This window comes from Nannobrachium achirus, assembly GCF_963921795.1.
Source record: "Nannobrachium achirus genome assembly, chromosome: 6".
NCBI classification, from domain to species: domain Eukaryota; kingdom Metazoa; phylum Chordata; class Actinopteri; order Myctophiformes; family Myctophidae; genus Nannobrachium; species Nannobrachium achirus.
Genome location: NC_137815.1, coordinates 29,527,960 through 29,546,638, shown reverse-complemented (window position 1 = coordinate 29,546,638; position 18,679 = coordinate 29,527,960). Strand labels below are relative to the sequence as shown.

The 18,679-nt window shown below is 39.7% G+C and overlaps 1 protein-coding gene across 2 annotated transcripts in view; it reads right to left on the bottom strand.

Moving 5' to 3' along the window:
* The window catches only part of LOC308287668 (natural resistance-associated macrophage protein 2-like), a 31,850-nt gene extending 13,560 nt beyond the window's left edge, over positions 1-18,290 (bottom strand). The window contains exons 1-9 of one of the 2 annotated variants that reach the window (XM_080728903.1): positions 18,149-18,290; positions 10,146-10,239; positions 8,086-8,225; positions 7,128-7,247; positions 6,664-6,783; positions 4,513-4,619; positions 4,317-4,387; positions 3,784-3,851; positions 2,626-2,781 (exon numbers count right to left, since the gene is read on the bottom strand). In XM_080728903.1, coding sequence (XP_080585029.1) covers positions 2,626-2,781; positions 3,784-3,851; positions 4,317-4,387; positions 4,513-4,619; positions 6,664-6,783; positions 7,128-7,247; positions 8,086-8,225; positions 10,146-10,179 — 816 coding nt within the window. In that variant the 5' untranslated portion in view covers positions 10,180-10,239; positions 18,149-18,290. Of the gene's footprint in view, positions 1-2,625; positions 2,782-3,783; positions 3,852-4,316; positions 4,388-4,512; positions 4,620-6,663; positions 6,784-7,127; positions 7,248-8,085; positions 8,226-9,289; positions 9,421-10,145; positions 10,240-18,148 lie in introns of those variants that run through there. The other variant, XM_080728904.1, reaches the window with a different exon arrangement.
* Positions 18,291-18,679: the final 389 nt, after the last annotated feature.

Here is an 18,679-nt window from a genome sequence, read left to right as displayed (position 1 = left end):
GGATAGAGGGCGCTTGTCCACATTCTGTGAATGATCCCAGCAGCACCGGAGTCGAGAGCAGCCAGAAGTCACGTGATCTGAACCAAACTAAGATGGTTTATTTCTGTTTCCAAGAAACAAAAAACTAAACCCCTCAAAAGATTCTCTGCTGCTTTTAGTCCGGGAGCCGTGGGGGTGAACGTGGAATCGGCTGATAAAGTTTTTTTCTCAACTGATTCTTGTAGCTTGGGGTCACCTCTTAACTCTCCTACTGCCAGATTATTTATTTATTTATTGGGTCTGGTGCCATCAAAAAGCGGCTTACCTTTGCGACGTTATAGTAGATAGACAGACAGACATTTATTTATTTATTTTTATTTTTTTGGGTTGTGCAATAGTGCACTTTGGTCTGCCAGGCAGCAGAGGGCGGCGTCATGCGAGAATGAATGTGAATTTGCCTGTTATGTGTTGAAGAAGAAGAAGACCAGTCACTGGCCACAGAGCCTTACAGCCAGAGGAAATCAACAAGGAAGTGAATTGTTCTCCGTTGATACAACGCATAATGGATTTTTTACACCATCACCGCGGAAAATGTGTTTACAGTAGACGGCCGCGCGACCCCTCATCAGCTTACAGTCATCAGACGAACGAACCGAACGAGCGCCGTATTGGCGGAGAGGTCTTGCGAAATCGGGCGAACGTGAACGTTCAAAGCGTTGGGAGAGTTGGATTCAAGATGATGACCAGTGATATCCATTGAGCATTTTTTTATTATTAACCCCTTAATGCCTGAAACACAAGAAATCAACCCAGGAGGAAAATACCCAGAAAAATATTTTTTTTCTGGGTATTTAAGGAGGATCTGAGGGGTCTAACTAGGGGTTTGTCATGATGCTGAATCCATTGCAGGCATTTGTTTTGCACAAAAAACATTCCGTGGGCTAGAAATGGCCTCAGAAAACAATACACGTATGGGTGAGTATTCATGTTAGTCGGAGGCCTTAGGTTTTTTTTTCTCGTGCTAATCAGTCTAAAAGTGCAAAATTTTGCACAGATGTAGCTCAGGGCATGCTCTAATGATTTAGCTAGGGCGCCCGAGTCGGCGACCTTCGGGGTCACCACAGCACCCACAAAACTCTGACTCATCACTTTTCATCACTAAAGTCGATGGGAGCCCAACTTGATTTGGCCGCTGTGGCGACCCCGAATGTCGCAGACTCGGGCACCCTAGCTAAATCATTAGAGCATGCCCTGAGCTACATCTGTGCAAAACTTTGCACTTTTAGACTGATTAGCACGAGAAAAAAAACCCTAAGGCCTCAGACTAACATGAATACTCACCCATACGTGTATTCTTTTCTGAGGCCATTTCTAGCCCACAGAATGTTTTTTGTGCAAAACAAATGCCTGCAATGGATTCAGCATCATGACAAACCCCTAGTTGGACCCCTCAGATCCTCCTTAAATACCCAGAAAAAATCTTTTTCTGGGTATTTTCCTCCTGTGTGGATTTCTTGTGTTTCAGGCATTAAGGGGTTAATAATAAAAAATGCTCAATGGATATCGCTGGTCATCGTCTTGAATCCTTAAGAGGTGACCCCAAGCTACAAGAATCAGTTGAGAAAAAAACTTTATCAGCCGATTCCACGTTCAGCCAAAAATCACCATTTGGCTCCCGGACTATTTGTGCTCATTTTGGGCAAAAACAAGCCGCAGTCAACTGGCTATATCTCTGCACTGGATTATCGCGGCCGGCGTTGTTATTATTTTCCACACTAGAAGACCCGCGTGAGATCAGTCACCCGCAGCTTTGACAAAATAAACTGTAGCTTTAGTCGGCTAAAGTCTTATGATATCGGTGAGTAGCTACTAAAACTAGACCAAAGCTAAAACTTTCAGATGACTAAAATATGACTAAAACTAAATTAAATTCTTGACATTTTTTGCTAAAATTAACACTGAAACACAATTAAGTTTAATCTAAGGCTGGGACTTTAACTGATTCATTGCGATTAATTAATTACAGAAAATTAACACGATTAAAAAGATTAACGCATTTTAATCGCACTCAGTTTTTGCACCACAGAACCTTCAGTTTCGGGCATACCGATCATAGCGATGCACCAACCAAGAAGAGACAACAAACGCAAAGGGAGAAGTAGCCGATCAGAGCGCTTTGCTTGGCCCAGTGGATGCAAAATTTAGATTTAAAAAACTCACTCGTTGATTCACTCGTACAACAAAATGTGTTTTACTTGAAAAAATCACACCCGTGTGAACTGAGCGGTGGTCCCCCCCCCCCCGTGTGTGTGTGTGTGTGTGTGTGTGTGTGTGGCCTGAACAACAGCGCCCCTCCCTGAACATGTGTGGTCAGAAAAGGTACTACACCACAGGCTTGAGGCTACATACAGACCCACATACAAACAAACAAACATACCTACACACACGGCCACGCTATGGAGACGGTGTGACCACCGCTCAAAAAAAATGCTTCTCAGGTCATATATCGATGTGCGATTAAAATGCGATTAATTGCGATTAATTAATCACAGAGCCTGTAATTAATTAGATTAAAATTTTTAATCGCATCCCAGCCCTAGTTTAATCATAAAAATAAATAAAGGAGTTCAACTTGATTCCCCTCACCTTGACAAGGGCAGAGTGCAGGTAGATGTTATGGGGCATGATGACAGCGCCCACGATGCCCACTGCCTGCACCAGCTGGACAGAAGTACAGCCCTCACAGTACGGAAGAAACATTCCCTTCAGCAGCTCTCCCTGGTCTGGGGCCACCAGGACATACTGCAGAGAGATCGGAACAATCACAGTTTACAGTTTAGGCATTTACAGTCAGGGCGTCACAAGGGGTAGGAAAGTGGGACTGAGTTACTAGGGCCCAAGGTGGAGGGGCCCTAGTAACTTTAGCTATTGAAAAATAGCAGATATACAAGCGCTGCGAGCTTGTAGATCTGCTATTTTTTGAAAAGTCGTGAAAATGTGCGCAAATCTTTGAATATATGTATTTTTTTAAGTGAACATTTGTAACTAAAATTTTGCTTCTGGGGGGGTCCCTGGAACTAAATATTTTGAGATGGGGGGGTCCTTCACATGAAAAGGTTTGAGCATCACTGACGTGAAAACAGGTTTCTTGGCACACATTTTCACGATTTTTTGAAAAATAGCAGATCTACAAGCTCGCAGCGCGGCACTCGGTGCCGCGCTGTGAGCTTGTATATCTGCTATTTTTCAATAGTTAACATGGGGGGCCCGCAGTGAATCCTTGTACCCAAGGGCCCAGAATTTGGTGTGACGCCCCTGTTTATAGTAGCAGACCACGGACGGAAGCTAGGGAGCGAGTCTGTCGTTCTAAAGTGCGACAGGGAGTTTATTCCACAGTTTGGGGGCCAGGAGGGGGAAGAGTCTAGTGGACAAGTGGATCGTTGTCCTGGAGCTTTTAGCGAGGGTACTGTCAGCATCCCTGTGTTAGCTGACCTGAGTGAACGGGTTGGGTTGTATGGTTCAATCAGGTTTTTTTAAGGTATACTGAAGAAAGACATGAGAATCACATCCTCATATACTACAGAAAGACATGAGAATCACTCTGATATCCTACAGAGGAGAGGTGAGACAATCACAGACACACCACCAGTATGCAGTGAACTACAGTACTCCCAGAAAGAGAAGGAGATGAGTATCGCAGGAACACAGCCATGCAAATACTAAGAAAATTGTACACAAACTCTCAACAAACACCACAACAAACACAACACAATTGTAACTTGTTTTAATGGATGTACCACTTACCTCATAACCAAAACTAACTGCCATTATGGTGATGAGAAAGCCAAAGAAAGCTTCAAGTTTCCTTAGACCTATAAGGAAAGGAATACAATGATGCTGGACATGCTGTAGAGAAGACATTTCTAAGCAGCGACAAACTGATGCTAATGGCGGTATTATTACGAGGGCAGATCGAAACGTTCCAAGAAGACTTGATGATGTATCTATAGCGGTCGAATCACTTATTAGATCTTTTAGAAAGAGGTTGTGATTTGATTGAGGGATCTATGCAAGTGATATGAAATTGGTTGATTGTTTCACATTGTAATCAGATAGTGGAACTCAATCATCTTAAAACGTCGGGCTCTTAAAAGCCTATAACGAACGACTTGCCCAAACTAGGGATGCCGCCAGGTTGAAAGTGGTAGCGATAAAAAAAGACAAATAATGGCTGCTATATAGTCTTAGAGCGCTTTGATCACACCTTGCATTCATTGCAGAATCACGAACCACACTTGAATCACGTACCATACTTGTCTAGGAAAAAGATCACGTACCATACTTATCTAGAAAAAGGAACACAAATGTGTCGATGATGGTGATGAGAACACCTGCCCACAGTGGTATCCTGAGAGGAGACAGACATTAATTAAACACCCATATTGTCTCTAATAATGTACAATTTCAGAACTTTCCAATATTAATCCCAGAAACAAAGTTCAGTACAAGCAGGGTAGATGTGTGTACAACTACCTGCCCACTGAAAGCAGATTGAAGGCTATGGCACAGCCAATGACCTCCTGCATGTCTGAACCAATGATGGCCAGTTCAACCATGAGCCAGAGGATAATACGTGGAACCTGAGAGAGAGAGGACAATAAATTAATCAAGTTTAATTCTCAAAACTGTAATAAATGATTACAAAGCATCCAAGTAATACAAATTTATCTCACGCAGCTTCAAGATATCGTTATTGTTTGTAATCATACAGATGATAATGTGGTTCGTTTGGGTGGCGTGTGAAAGCCTCTCGTCTCATGCCTTGCGTCAGTGAAAGGGATAAGGACTTTCTTTTTAAATTTATTTTTACATTAACCAACCACTTGAACGCTAGCATTAGGAACATTAGCCGAAAAAAGCAGATCTACAAGCTCACACAATGCCTCATGCGAGGAGGCGTTGTGAGCTTGTAGATCGACTATTTTCGGAGGACCATTTGGAAGAGGTTTGGTGAAGAGGGAAAAAAGAGCAGACCAAGTACAAGCTTTCTAACGATTGAGGGTTTAAGTGGTTAACTGTCTGAAAATACACATTAACATGAATCCAACACAACGCTACACAACACTGATTGACAGTGCTGTCAAACAAGTCTATGAAGCTATGAAATCTACAAAAAGTTTTAACCGCAACACAAACTGCTTCATCTCTGTCTCAACTAAGGGGTCCTTGGCTTGAGAAACATTGAAGACCTATGTATATACTGTATAAGACCTCTATATTAGGCCTGAACACATTATGACGCAATATTTTATGCTTTAAATATAAAAAAATAGCAGATATACAAGCTCACAGCGCGGCACCGAGTGCCGCGCTGCAAGCTTGTAGATCTGCTATTTTTGAAAAATCGTGAAAATTAGAATTTTGACCCGATTCTATAAGTGTCTTTTGAATCCTTCTAAGACTTTTGAAAAAAACCTATGTTTCTATGTCAGCAATCTGGCCAGCCATCGTCAAAGAAAAGGTCCTTTTCACTTCACTGGAGCTCAGTTAGTCTGTTCTTGAGAGACTACTATGTCAGTGGTTCTCAAACCTTTTCATGTGAAGGCCCCCCAAAATGATAATTATTTAGCCACGGACCCCCATTTCAAAAAATCTAGTTCCAGGGACCACCCAGAAGCAAAATTTGAGTTACAAACGTTCGCTTTGAAAATACATATATATTCAAAGATTTGCACACATTTTCACGACTTTTTCAAAAATAGCAGATCTACAAGCTCGCAGCGCGGCACTCGGTGCTGCGCTGTGAGCTTGTATATCTGCTATTTTCTTATATTTAAAGCATAAAATATTGCATCATAATGTGTTCAGGCCTAAATGGGTTAAATGTTTTGTTTTGACAGGTGTTCTAAGGTGCCACAATACATGAAAAGCTGGATGTTAATGTCTAGACTGTGGTCTTACAAATTGCATAAGTAGACTGTGGTCTTACAAATTGCATAAGTAGGCATATAATTCCACCAGGGGGAAGTGAAGGGTAAGAGGCAAAGACAGACAAAGAAACAGGAGCACAGACATTTCATTTCGCTGTATTAATTTCATAACAATTAATTAAACGGCATTTCCAAACATTATATCATCTTTGTTTGGTAAATTCTGGGCTGCTTGATCTTGGCCCATGTGAGAGTGAATTGTACAAGTGAAACAAGAAACAATATATCAAAATGACATTATGGTCTGGACCATGGAAGCGGACACATTTTTATGTAGGTGTTAAAGGGGTCGGTGTCTAGAGTTTCCTCTACTGTGCAAGCATTGTGCTCCATCTCTAGGAAAGTGCAGACTAAGCACAAAGCACAGAGAGCCAAGCAGTGTTGGCAAAAGCCTTATTAAACTTCAAATGGGAATGGCTGGCTGAATCGTGATCAAAATAATGCTAATCTTTGTTTTTAAAAGTGTAACAAGTCGTTCCCATGTCAGCTAGGACAGTAGTTTTCCCCCAGGGGTCCCTGGACTGAGTGTTAACACATATCTACTCCCTTGGGGGTCACTGGCACAAAACATTTCCAGATGGGCGTCCGTGGCCAAATACATATTCATTTGGGGGTCCTTGACTTGAATAACTTTGAGAAGCACTGAGAATGACCTATAAACCACTGGGTAATTATAAAAGAAGGTAAATCTCACAGTAGGATATTGCCGGTTGCAAACTTCAGCTAGGTGCATGCCGGTGACGACACCCAGGCGGGCAGCCAGCCTCTGTAAGAGAAGCCCGATGATGGTGGCCCCGAGTAGCACCCATAGGAGCTGTGAGAGGCGGAGAGAGAGAGAGCATTATGATGGTGGCCCTGAGTAGAGAGGGAGAGAATCACAATACCAGTCACTCGCACAGTGGCTGTAGAGGCCAACCGATACCAGAGTTACGACAGTATACCTCCAATTATCCATGTTTTGACCAACATTTTGTTTGAAATCAAATGCAAAATGTACTAATCAATTTGAAAAAACAAAAACAAAAAAACAAACATGTCTACGGTATATAGATTTGATTGAAGTTTTGCTATGTTTACTCAAGTACATTTTTTGAATACAGTATTTCTACATTGTGCTGTGGTATTACTACATTCCAGAGTAGTTCTTCTAGGACTGACCTTAAAGCCTGCTTTAGCTCCAGATTGCAGGTCAGACTCTATGTTTCCTGGGTCCAGGTAGGCGATGCTCATGAGAAACCCTGGTCCTGTGAACGCCCACAGCTTACGGAAACTAAACATCTGAACCAAAGACACACACTTTTAATATACAATTCCATATTGCAGTTGATATTTTAGTGGCGACTGGTGAGTAGCTAAAAAGTATATCTTATTTTGTAAATACGATAACTGACCGACAGACCACATATATTATAAGCTATTAATGTAACCCCACCTGAATAGTGCATATTATACTTTTACGTCCATGTTTAAAGCGAATGACAGACACAGACTATCATGAATCAGGCAGCAGGGAGACACTAAATCTTCTTTGAATGGTTTGTGTTTTCACAGTCCCAACGTTGAAACTCGTATGGTGGCCCAAGAGTTCAAAATGTTTAATCCTTATCCGAGTGGATAATTAACATTATGTTTGCCTGAGATCCTTCTATGATCACAGATACGATATCAAAGTTTTGTATATTATTATAAAACCAAAATCCAAATCTGATCCACTTGGACAGTAGTCTTGCGTGGCCAGATTGTTGCCTCTGCGATTTGGTCAAATAAATAATAAAAATAATAATAATAATAATAATAAAAATAACAGGAATAGAAATGAGTGCGAGATGAAGCGGAAGTGAAGCCCCCTCGTCACTTCCGTTTCAGTCTCACATCGCACACATTTATCATTATATAAATAAAAATCATATAAGCATGTTTAGCTTGCTGCTTAGCAGAAATGAATGAATGCCCGTTTCCATTACTTGCCGAGACTACTTGGACAGGGATTAAAAATGTTGAACTCTTTGGACCGAAGTGACCTCAAATGACCTATGGATCATGAGCTTTGCTGTGTTTACACTGTTGTAGATGTAACGTAAGACACATATAATAGGCACATTATGGTTTTTAGTACCTGGTGGGCATCTTCTGGAATGGGTACTTTCTCCTCAAAGTAGGTGGAGAAGGGTTCATCCTCGACCACAGGAGACGCTGGGGGGGAGATGGTGCTGTATTGGGTGGTCTGGATGACCCCTTTATCCTGGGGAGGATCTTCTAAGAACATGAGGAAGGAGAAAAGGGAAAATGGGACCTTAGGTCAGTTAAATGAAATTGGTTTTGTCTGAAATAATTTGTTTATTTAATGTAAATTGTACATTGTTGTAAATTGTCATGTTAGGAGGGTGTACTTGTGATGTGTAAGAGGACCACAATGGTAGCCTGAGATCAATGCCATTTCCAAGTTTCTGGAGCGGAAATAACTTTATATCAACAGGCGGCCGTAACCACCGGTGCCGTGCACCACCAAAATGATTCCCCTTGTAGTTTATAATTGGTTTAAATTGGTATAATCGTTTCATTTGGTATAATAATTGTCTGGTATGTTCATCTTTTATTCTAACTTGTAGCGCGACTAGTGAGACTGAACTAAAACAATGTGACACAAAACCGGAACCAATGAACGGGAGCACAGTTTTCTTTTTTTTTAAGTACCAAGCTTTCCTCCGCCGTGGAAGGTCTGGTGATGCGCGGTTAGCCACAATGGAATTAAGTCCTGGACTTAATTGTGTCATATCCTCACATTGTTCTAACTTGTGTTATGACTTTTCAAACTAAACTAAACTAAACTAAACTAACTGAACGTCTGAACATGACTGACTTTAAGGAGAGTAGGCCTAAAATAACAACAGTGGTCCGCACAATATGGCATTAAGTGTAAATCCAAAAACAATGGGAGAGAAAAAAGGTGTTTCAACCCCATGTGCTTCTTCAGAGTCAGAGCATTTTTTTGGTTGGACAATAGATTTGCACGTAAGGGAGCTACACTAAGCAGATCTCCTTTGTTCCTTCTACGATTGTGATCCTTTGATCCGGCAACTGTCGCATTTTGGTTTGTGGATCTGCACGACTATTGTTACCTGTTCTAAACGAAGTCAAAGACCGAAACAAAAACCACACGGTTTTGAGCCACATTAAGGTAGAAATGCAACAGCCTTATTTATGAGTGTAGGACAAGACAGATTTTACTCAATTTAGCAAAGGTTCAGCCTCCAATATACACGACACGTATTAAGAATTATTTCATCTTCAAACTACAAACGGTAACATGCACTACTCACTTAGTCTGGAGTGTCCATTCATCTCGCCTTCTTTTTCACTACGGTCTCTACAATCCACTGATCTCTAAGAATGACCTTAAATTCCTTTATATTTCTCAACTCAACTTCCTGTTTCTAAAAAAAGAGGAGAACTGAAAGAAGAAAAAAGATTTATTGTCGCAATCTCCCTATCCAATAATATAAATAAGGAATCATGGCTAATATAACCTGCATATATCTATTGTGCCCATCTCTGAATGAAATCCATTTTTATTTATTTTGTACATTTCTGTCAGTGTCTAATAAAGTATTTAGTAGTTCACCCCCAAAATGACTTTATTTCTATTGATTACTCACACCATGGAGACTTGAGTTGAATAATATATTTAGTTTTTTGACACATTCCTAAGACAATTAATTAATTACAATAAATGTACCACCATTGATTCCGGATGGGTATGTATTTTTTGTCTTAGGAATGTGACAAATAAAAAAATGGCGTGAGTAATCAATAAAAATAAAGTCATTTTGGGGGTGAACTACTCCTTTAATCAATCAAATCCTTTTTTTCTACATACTTAGTTCAAAGGTTCACCCCCAAAACTTTCTTTCTATTGATTACTCACACTTTGGAGACTTGAGTTCAATAACACTTTTTTGTATTTGTCGCATTAATTATTGCAATTATTGTAATGAAAAATGCATGTCAGGGTGGTGGGGGTCCCCAGTTAAAATATGATTATTTTGGGGGGGGGTCACAGCCTGAAAAGGTTGAGAACCACTGCTGTACAGTTCCAGTACTGTACCTCCATCCCTGCATGACCTAAGGGAGTGTCAGCGGTTCGGCTCTCACATTTCTGTTATCATAAGCTCTTACCTTCCAGGAGGTCTGTATCTTGCCCGGCCATCATGAGCGCAGGCTACAGGGTCCAGGGGAAGGAGGGAGGGAGGAATATCTGCCCACTGCCTGCCTAAAATACCACAAAAACACAGATAGAATAAGAAAAGAATTATTAAAAATATTGTGTGTGGGCAATTTAAATAAACATTTTCTGTGACGTTTTCTTATTCCTTTCTTAATACCACGAAAATCACTTCTAATATTTGGACCACCTTCTAAATATTTCTAACAAGTATCTTTTTTAATTTTTGTATATCTTTGTGGTGTACTTAGATCACCAAGAGAGCAAGCACTGACTCTCTAACGCATTCTGAACTTTATTCTAACGTGACTAAGCATAAGCAGCATTAGTGCAAAAAAGAACTGTTTCCCTTTTTGTTTTTTTTAAACAATGACTCATGAAAACATGTGAAATGTCACCCTTTCCACTAAAATGTGAAAACTCAGGTTTCTGTTCAACAATCCAACGGCCCTTTCCTATCACACTGTTGGTTCTGAAATGTCACAGCGTCATCACTGCAGGTCAGTGGTGGTGTTGAACCTTTTTCACATCAAGGTCCATTTTTATTCCGCATTTGAGCCACGTACCAACATTTGATGAGATTTAGCCTCTCAAACCCAAAACTAAGAATTGGATAAATCATTGGATAAAGATTTTGTCCACAATTCCATGCTGTATTGATGTTGGTACCAAGCAAAAGGTCGATCAAAACAACAATTTTCTATTTGTGTAGACTTCTTGTAAATTAAGTAATGCAGATGTTTAACAATAATTTAACTAATTTAAGCTCTCAAGAGTTAAAAGATCTATAAGTGTCCATTTGGTTACCAACTCTCCATCATTTAGCTGGGGACCACCTGGAACCCCCTCAAGGAAACCAGACCATTGGTTGAAAACCACTGCTGTTAGTGGTACAAACATTATGTCCAAAAAATAACATTTATTTTCAGGAAATGGGAAAATGAATAACCTTTGTTCCAATGGATCCAATGTTCAGTAGGCTAAAGAGCGTATTATCTCATCACACGCTCTTTCTAACACTTTTAATGGGTTAAATATCCTCTCCTTTTGCTGTGACCTTGCCGTGGTGGAGAGGCTTAGTGATTCAGTGACTCTGGGACCTATGCTGGTGGAGGTTGATCCTGACAGGTTTAACCACACCGCATTGGTCACAGGAGAGGTATATAAAAACCCACAGACAGACGTAACCACTTTCAAACTGGCATCTGTCCCTATTTTGGGAATGATATATTAAAATGTTGTAAAACTATCAAAAAGATAAGTATAAAATAATAGGATATTCATTCATGGAGAATTTTTTTTTTTCAAAAAGATGATAAATACTGCGATACGTGGTTTCCGCCTGACTAGCGACAATATGCACCACCACAGTCCTTCAAGTTATCAGTTGTTTTAGGAGAACAGAACATACTCTCTACAGAACATGAGCTCCGGGCTCTCTGGAAGCATGTGAGTGTGGGAGACACCACATGACTTCCACGTCTGCCCTCTTTCCCCTGAGTCATGGCTGAGTGTGCATTGAGTAAGAGCTGCCCGCTATACCAAGACATCAGAGATACACACACTTCCCACAGATTATTACACACAACCAAAGTGAGTTTGAAAAGCAATGAATGACCAACAACAAAAAACTCCCATACCGACTGTGATAAATACAACAATGTGCGAACACAGCAGCACGTTTTGTGCAACTGTTGTGATAAAAGAAGGTTTAGCCAATGGAATACAACCACCCTAAGGGCTACTACCACTGAGTGTCCCGAGTAAACCTCTAGACTCACTGCACATATAAACAGAGCTGACCTAAGATGCTGCTATTTGTCCCAAAGTGACCGCAAAGAATTGCTGCCGTTTGCCACTTTATACCCTGTATATATAACATGTATACAACGACGCAATGTGACATAGCTCTGTTACACTCTATCCCCTCCAACTATACTGTATATACGTTCCCCATTTTCAACAGTTTTTGGAGCTGTGTGGAACACAAGCTCCCTATACGTGGCCGTGTGTGTGGGTCTGTCTGTCTCCGTCCGTGTCTGTCTGTATGTAGCCTAAACGTCGGCGCGTAACTAGTGCCGCACCATTTACGCCACTCGCGCAATATATACATCAAAATGTGCGGCTCGGCCGGGAATGGTGTGCTATTACCTTTCGTTCCGATCCGCCTTACCATGCCGACGTAATCGGCAAAAAACGACGCTTAATTGTCCCCATTGACTTATAATGGGACAATGCAAGAAATCACTTTCAAGTATTTTTCTCTCGTAAACCATAGGAGCTACAGTTTCAAACCTCGGAGAGGAGATTCATAATGATTTTAAGAATGAATCGAAAAATAATTACATCACTCGGCCTCATGGTGGCGCTATAACGGCCCACTTTACGTTTTGCCCCGTAACTCTTGAACCGTAGATCGGAAAATTAAAATTCTTTTTTCCCTGGATTCCTTGGGTCAAGACGCATCTCCCCATATAGGCGCCAGGATAGATTTTCCGCCATCTTGAATTTTCTCCAAAACACACTTTTTGCTCCTTTTCCTACATATTTTCTTCAAATGTCACAAAAATCGGTACACATGATCCTGGGTGACCAGAGAGGTGCTGTTGAGTCTAGCCTGCCCTGAGCATCAACTGCAATACACACACACACACACACACACACACACACACACACACACACACACACACACACACACACACACACACACAGCTCCACTTCGAACAGAGGTTCGATTTTTATTATATTTTTGACACTTGCTTTGGCAATGTAGATGTTTGTTTTCTAACACCAATAAAGCTCCTTTGAATTGAATTGTGAGAAAGAGAGGGTTGGGGTAAAATGCCATAATGGTAATTCAGTACAATCTATATTTATTTCTCAATAATGAGTAGTGTGAAATGTTCATTAATTTAAATCAATGACACCATTATTACTATAGTCAACCATAAAGTCTTCTCTTATCACATAATGCTATAAAAACACAGGCTGTCGGGTAGAGACTATAAAAGCTATAACGAGTGGGTCTGATTTCCTTTGCACTGAAGCAGAGGTTATTGAGGTTATTTGAGGTTTAAAGTAAGGGCTGTGCAAAGCTCACTTCACTTGGATGGCTCATATTCTATAGCCACCAGGGCAGGTGTCATACAATCTGTACAGTATATATATTCCATAACTAAACACGGTCTTCAAAGTAGGGATGGGACGATACGCGATATTATCCACGATAATCGTATCGTGGAGATTTAATTTATCGTGATATCGTCCTCCGTCATGCACTGGGATCAATTCACCTTTTCTTTGCCGAGCTGCATATCCCGTACCACTTAAACCCTCTGTAATTGGTAAAAGGTACTTAATATAATATAATATACGTACTTGATACTGTCTTTCTTCTACTCTCTATCAAATGTCTTTGCCAATAATAGACGATCTCACAACGCGTCTTGACCTGTTGTGAGCTTGTAGATCTGCTATTTTTTGGCAAATGTTCCGCCCCAGGATAATAGATTTTGATTATCGCGATATCGTAAATCGCGATTTCTTTGGTCACAATAATCGTGATATGAAATTTTCATATTGTCCCATCCCTACATTAAAGTTATCTAAAGAATAATACGTAAGAGAAGAAAGATTGTATAGTATATGTAGATTGGCTGTTTTCCCCAATTTGACAATTTTCACCTATAGTTACATGGCCACAATAGCCCATTTAGGACTGAAGCCGAATCTAAAATCGCCTTCTAAATCCTGACCTACAGTAAGTTTTCCAATACTGTACAATAGTCAGTCATCCAAGGCCAACTTTCCCTAAAACCTTGGCCTCACCAGAGTCGTCAGTCTCACACTCATAACATTCTACTTAACCATTAATTTTCATAAAATAATCCCAATTAACAATTTGATTGTGTTTTTTTTGCATTGAACATTGGAACATGAGATCAAAATGTATTTATTTTAGGCTGTGTAAACAAAATAATCTAATCTAATCAAAATTACAATGTACTATGGCTAAAACAAGCCATTTTAGGCCATATTTCTTTTTTTTTTTAAGCAAAATGTGAAGGGATGATGACGGGAAGCAAAAATAATTGTGCAATTTATCTCAAATAATGATGTAATAATTGTGACAAACCATAGACAGAACACAGAGTAATCTGCATATAACAGTTTACACAATCACCCCTCTATCTGTGTCACCTCCCTAACTGACGAGTGATCACCAATGCCTCACCCTTCTTTGAGGTGCACATACAGTACTAATAGGCCTACTGTAAACTAGCAGCAGGCCAACAAAGTTACTTTTTTTGGGGGGGGGGGGGGGGGGGGGGGGAGGTCTCCAGAAATGAATAATCAGTTTATTGATCAAGTGCATTGTCACAAAGAATGAGTTTGATTTGCATTTCAATCAGACAAAAAACGAACAAAACAAGAAACAAAACAATCAGAAAGGCGTATAGGCCTATAGAACAATATAGAACATGCATCAACCAGCTATTCATTATGAGGCAGGGGTTGACACTAAGGTCCCAGATGCACTTGCCCATCGAATAAGCACAGGTCAAGTCTACTTGCCCAAAGGTCATGCCCACTTACCCGAAAAGTAAATCAAATTAATCAATTATCAATCGATTACTGTCGAGTGACGACGGTCACTTTGAAAGTCTGAATGAATGCGACTGCTACTTGTGAAACGGTGGCATTAATTGTTCTTCATGAATAACCAATAATATTTATTTAATGAAGACGGTTGCTTCCCCATTCAAACGCACTTGCCTCGTCAGTAAACCTGAAAGCAAACCCCACTTGCCCGGAGGTTTTTATTTACTTGCCACGGGCAGCCGTTAAGTGTCAACCCCAGTGAGGGCCTGTGTGTTTTGGAAGGCAGGTTTCATGTGTATTGAATACAAAACAGTAAAAGTACTGTAGTAGGTCTAGGTGCATAATGTAGGCTAACACTGTCAACACTTACTGCTGTAGCTTGGATGGGATGATAAGCGATATTATCGTTTATCGTGATAAAAAACATTCACGATAATCGTATCGTGGAGATTTTATTTATCGTGAAATCTTCCTCCGTCATGCCCTGGGATCAATTCACCTTTTATTTGCCGAGCTGCATATCCGGTACCATTTAAAAGGTATGGTATGGTAAAACATACTTATAATATACATACTTAATACACATACTCTCTAACAAATCTCTTTGCCAAAAAATTGCCAATCTACAAGCTCACAACGTGTTGTGTTGCGACGTGTTGTGAGCTTGTAGATCTGCTATTTTTTGGCAAATGTTCCGCCCCAGGATAATGGATGTTGGGGATATTTTGATTATCTCGATAATATCGTACTGTAAATCGCGATATCTTTGGTCACAATAATCGTGATATGAAATGTTCATATCGTCCCACCCCTACTGTAGCTATTTGGCTACCTTACAAAACCACTAACTGAGATTGTCTGGGTGCAGGGTAAAGGAATTCAGCTCCAAAGCATTTAACTCCTAAAACCACACTCTGATGTGAATTGTTTTTTGGAATGCCTATAAACAGTGTAATAATAATAATTACCTGTGAGCCCATATCTCAACAGCAGCAAATTAATGTTTCTCTCTTTGGTTTCTTTGTTAGTTTCTATGGCATATGGGGATAAGAGCATTTAGGCCTAGAATTATTGAATGCTTTAACCAGTGAGAAATAGCAGATATACAAGCTCACAGCGCGGCACCGAGTCCCGCGCTGCGAGCTTTAGATCTGCTATTTTTGAAAAAGTTGTGAAAATGTGTGCAAATCTTTGAATATGTATTTTCAAAGCGAACGTTTGTAACTCAAATTTTGCTTCTGGGGGGGTCCCTGGAACTAAATATTTTGAGATGGGGTTCCGTGGCCAAATAAATATCATTTTGGGGGTCCTTCACATGAAAAGGTTTGAGAACCACTGACATAGTAGTCTCTCAAGAACAGACTAACTGAGCTCCAGTTGAGTGAAAAGGACCTTTTCTTTGACGATGGCTGGCCAGATTGCTGACATAGAAACATAGGTTTTTTTTTTTAAAACTTAGAAGGGTTCAAAAGACACTTATAGAATCGGGTCAAAAATCGAATTTTCACGATTTTACAAAAATAGCAGATCTACAAGCTCGCAGCGCGGCACTCATGTGAGCTTGTATATCTGCTATTTTTCACTGGTTAAAACATTCAATAATTCTAGGCCTAAATTTAATGTTTCTATCTGTAGTTTCTTTGTTAGTTTCTATGGCATATGGGGATAAGAAGGATAAGAGCACCAACATGGTGCAGGTACTGAACTGCATGCCAGCCAGCAGCAGTATTAAGATTCCTCTGATGTTGCTATTGGTTACCTCCATTATTTCACCAGCCACATATCTTTTTTAGAACCGAAGTAACCAGTGTCCAAATGTACTAGCATTTGGCTATCTCACAAAAAAACATAGACTAGAGAATGTCTAGATAAAGAGTAAAGGAATTTAGTTCAAACTTCCAACACACTCACATTTGATTCTTAAAACCAGACTTTTGTTGTGCCTGAATAATAATATATACAGTATAACATAATTGTTTCTATCTTTAGTTTCTATTGTATAACAATGTCAACATAAACCCCTTCCATTTCGGATGGGGACTGAAAGTGGGTGGGTGAGGGGTTGCATTATAGGGCCGGGTGATGGTCATTATCACTGATGTATTGTAGACTTAATAAAACATCCCAATATGTTTCACAAAATATACAATATCAATATTGTGGCAATGTTATGGGAATGAATAGAAATTTGTTTTATTACATTATGCCTGTATAATAACAAGTTGTCAAATGCAATTAATAGAACACTTAGAATAATCAGCTCACTGTAATGCAGCTTTTACATCTCACAATATATCACAATATCCAAAATCCCAGACAAACAATATCAAGTATCATACCACAATAGTTGTAATATTGATATTATAGCCCAGTCCCACTTGTCATAATAATAACCCCTTCATCTAGGATGACATGTGGGTCCATTACAGTGATGGAAAAAGTACTAAATGTTTTTACTTAAAGTACTTGATGATTGATACTTACTAAAAGTATCAATGCTGCGAAATACTCTATTACAAGTAGTCTAAAAGTCCGGAATTCGTATTGGTATCAAAATGTACTTAAAAAGTACCAAAAGTAGAAAAAGTAGGCCTACTCATTATGCAGAATGTCCCAAGATTTGACAAGTTTTTGGCTTAAGTACAGTACAGTACTACAACACTTTAAGAACACTGGTCACCACACAGGCACACACAGTAACAGTAACAGCTGTCAAATACAGTAACATAATAGCTAACACACAATTCCAGCACAACCTCCACAATGTTGACATTTCTTCACACACCACCAGCCTAAAAACAAACTACTAGCATGTACTGTACTGTCTGTTACTGTATTATGAAGTTTGTGTTCTCTCCCCTGTCATTGGCTACAGAAGAACAAATGTAATGCAAGACACGAATCTCGACCAATAATAACAATAATCATCAGAATATCGCTTAATAAATATAGTCAAATTCACACTCATTCCCACTGCAACTATAATTCTCACAGCCAAATAAAGACTGACATCCTTATTCTCTATTATCACCTCTATAATCTGTACAGTTACAGTAGCTAGCTGCTGTATGTGGCTACAGACATTAGCTATAGCTCATAGTTATATATGTTTTGTTTTGTCCTGATTTTTGACCTGACATGACCAGACAGTGTCCCAGATACCTCTGATCACACCACGACCACACACACACCTTCTGTAATAACAACAACTACCCCCTGCGTAATGAATGGCTGGATCTGCAAAGGCATTGGCACTATAGTTTCCATGGTTGCTTGAGTTTGTTAGCTAGTTTAGCTGCGGAAGCTAATCTTGGTTCATTTCATAGTAAAAAACAAATATGAACATCATCGTTACCTTTTGGGTGACGTTGAGGAGAAAGGTGGGGGAAGTAAATAGATCCACGTTGCTGTGGTGTCTTGTCGTCCAGTGGGATGGTTGTTATTTGGTCGCTATGTCTTTAGAAGTTAAACAGCAGTGACTGCTGGCAGATGGAGTGACACTGCTCCATGTCACCTGCAGGTCGGCTACAGCACAGACTCAGAGCAGAGGGCCCACACACACTGCGTTGCCAGGTTGAGAGAAATAAAGCAACAACTTTGTCTTTTTTTTTCTTTCTTTTTTTACTCAACCGTCTAATAGATGCATACGTTTTACTGATGAAAACAAAATGCACAATGAAATAAATAAAATCCACAATGAAATAAATTAAAAACAGAATAATATAAATACAAAAATATAATTAAATAAATAGGCTAAATTATGTTTTCTTATTTTCTATTTATTTATTTGTGTTTTTTACTTATTTATTCCATTTTAGATTTTATTTATTTCATTGTGGTTGGTTATTAATTAGAATTTTACTTTAAACTTGTATACATTGGCTAT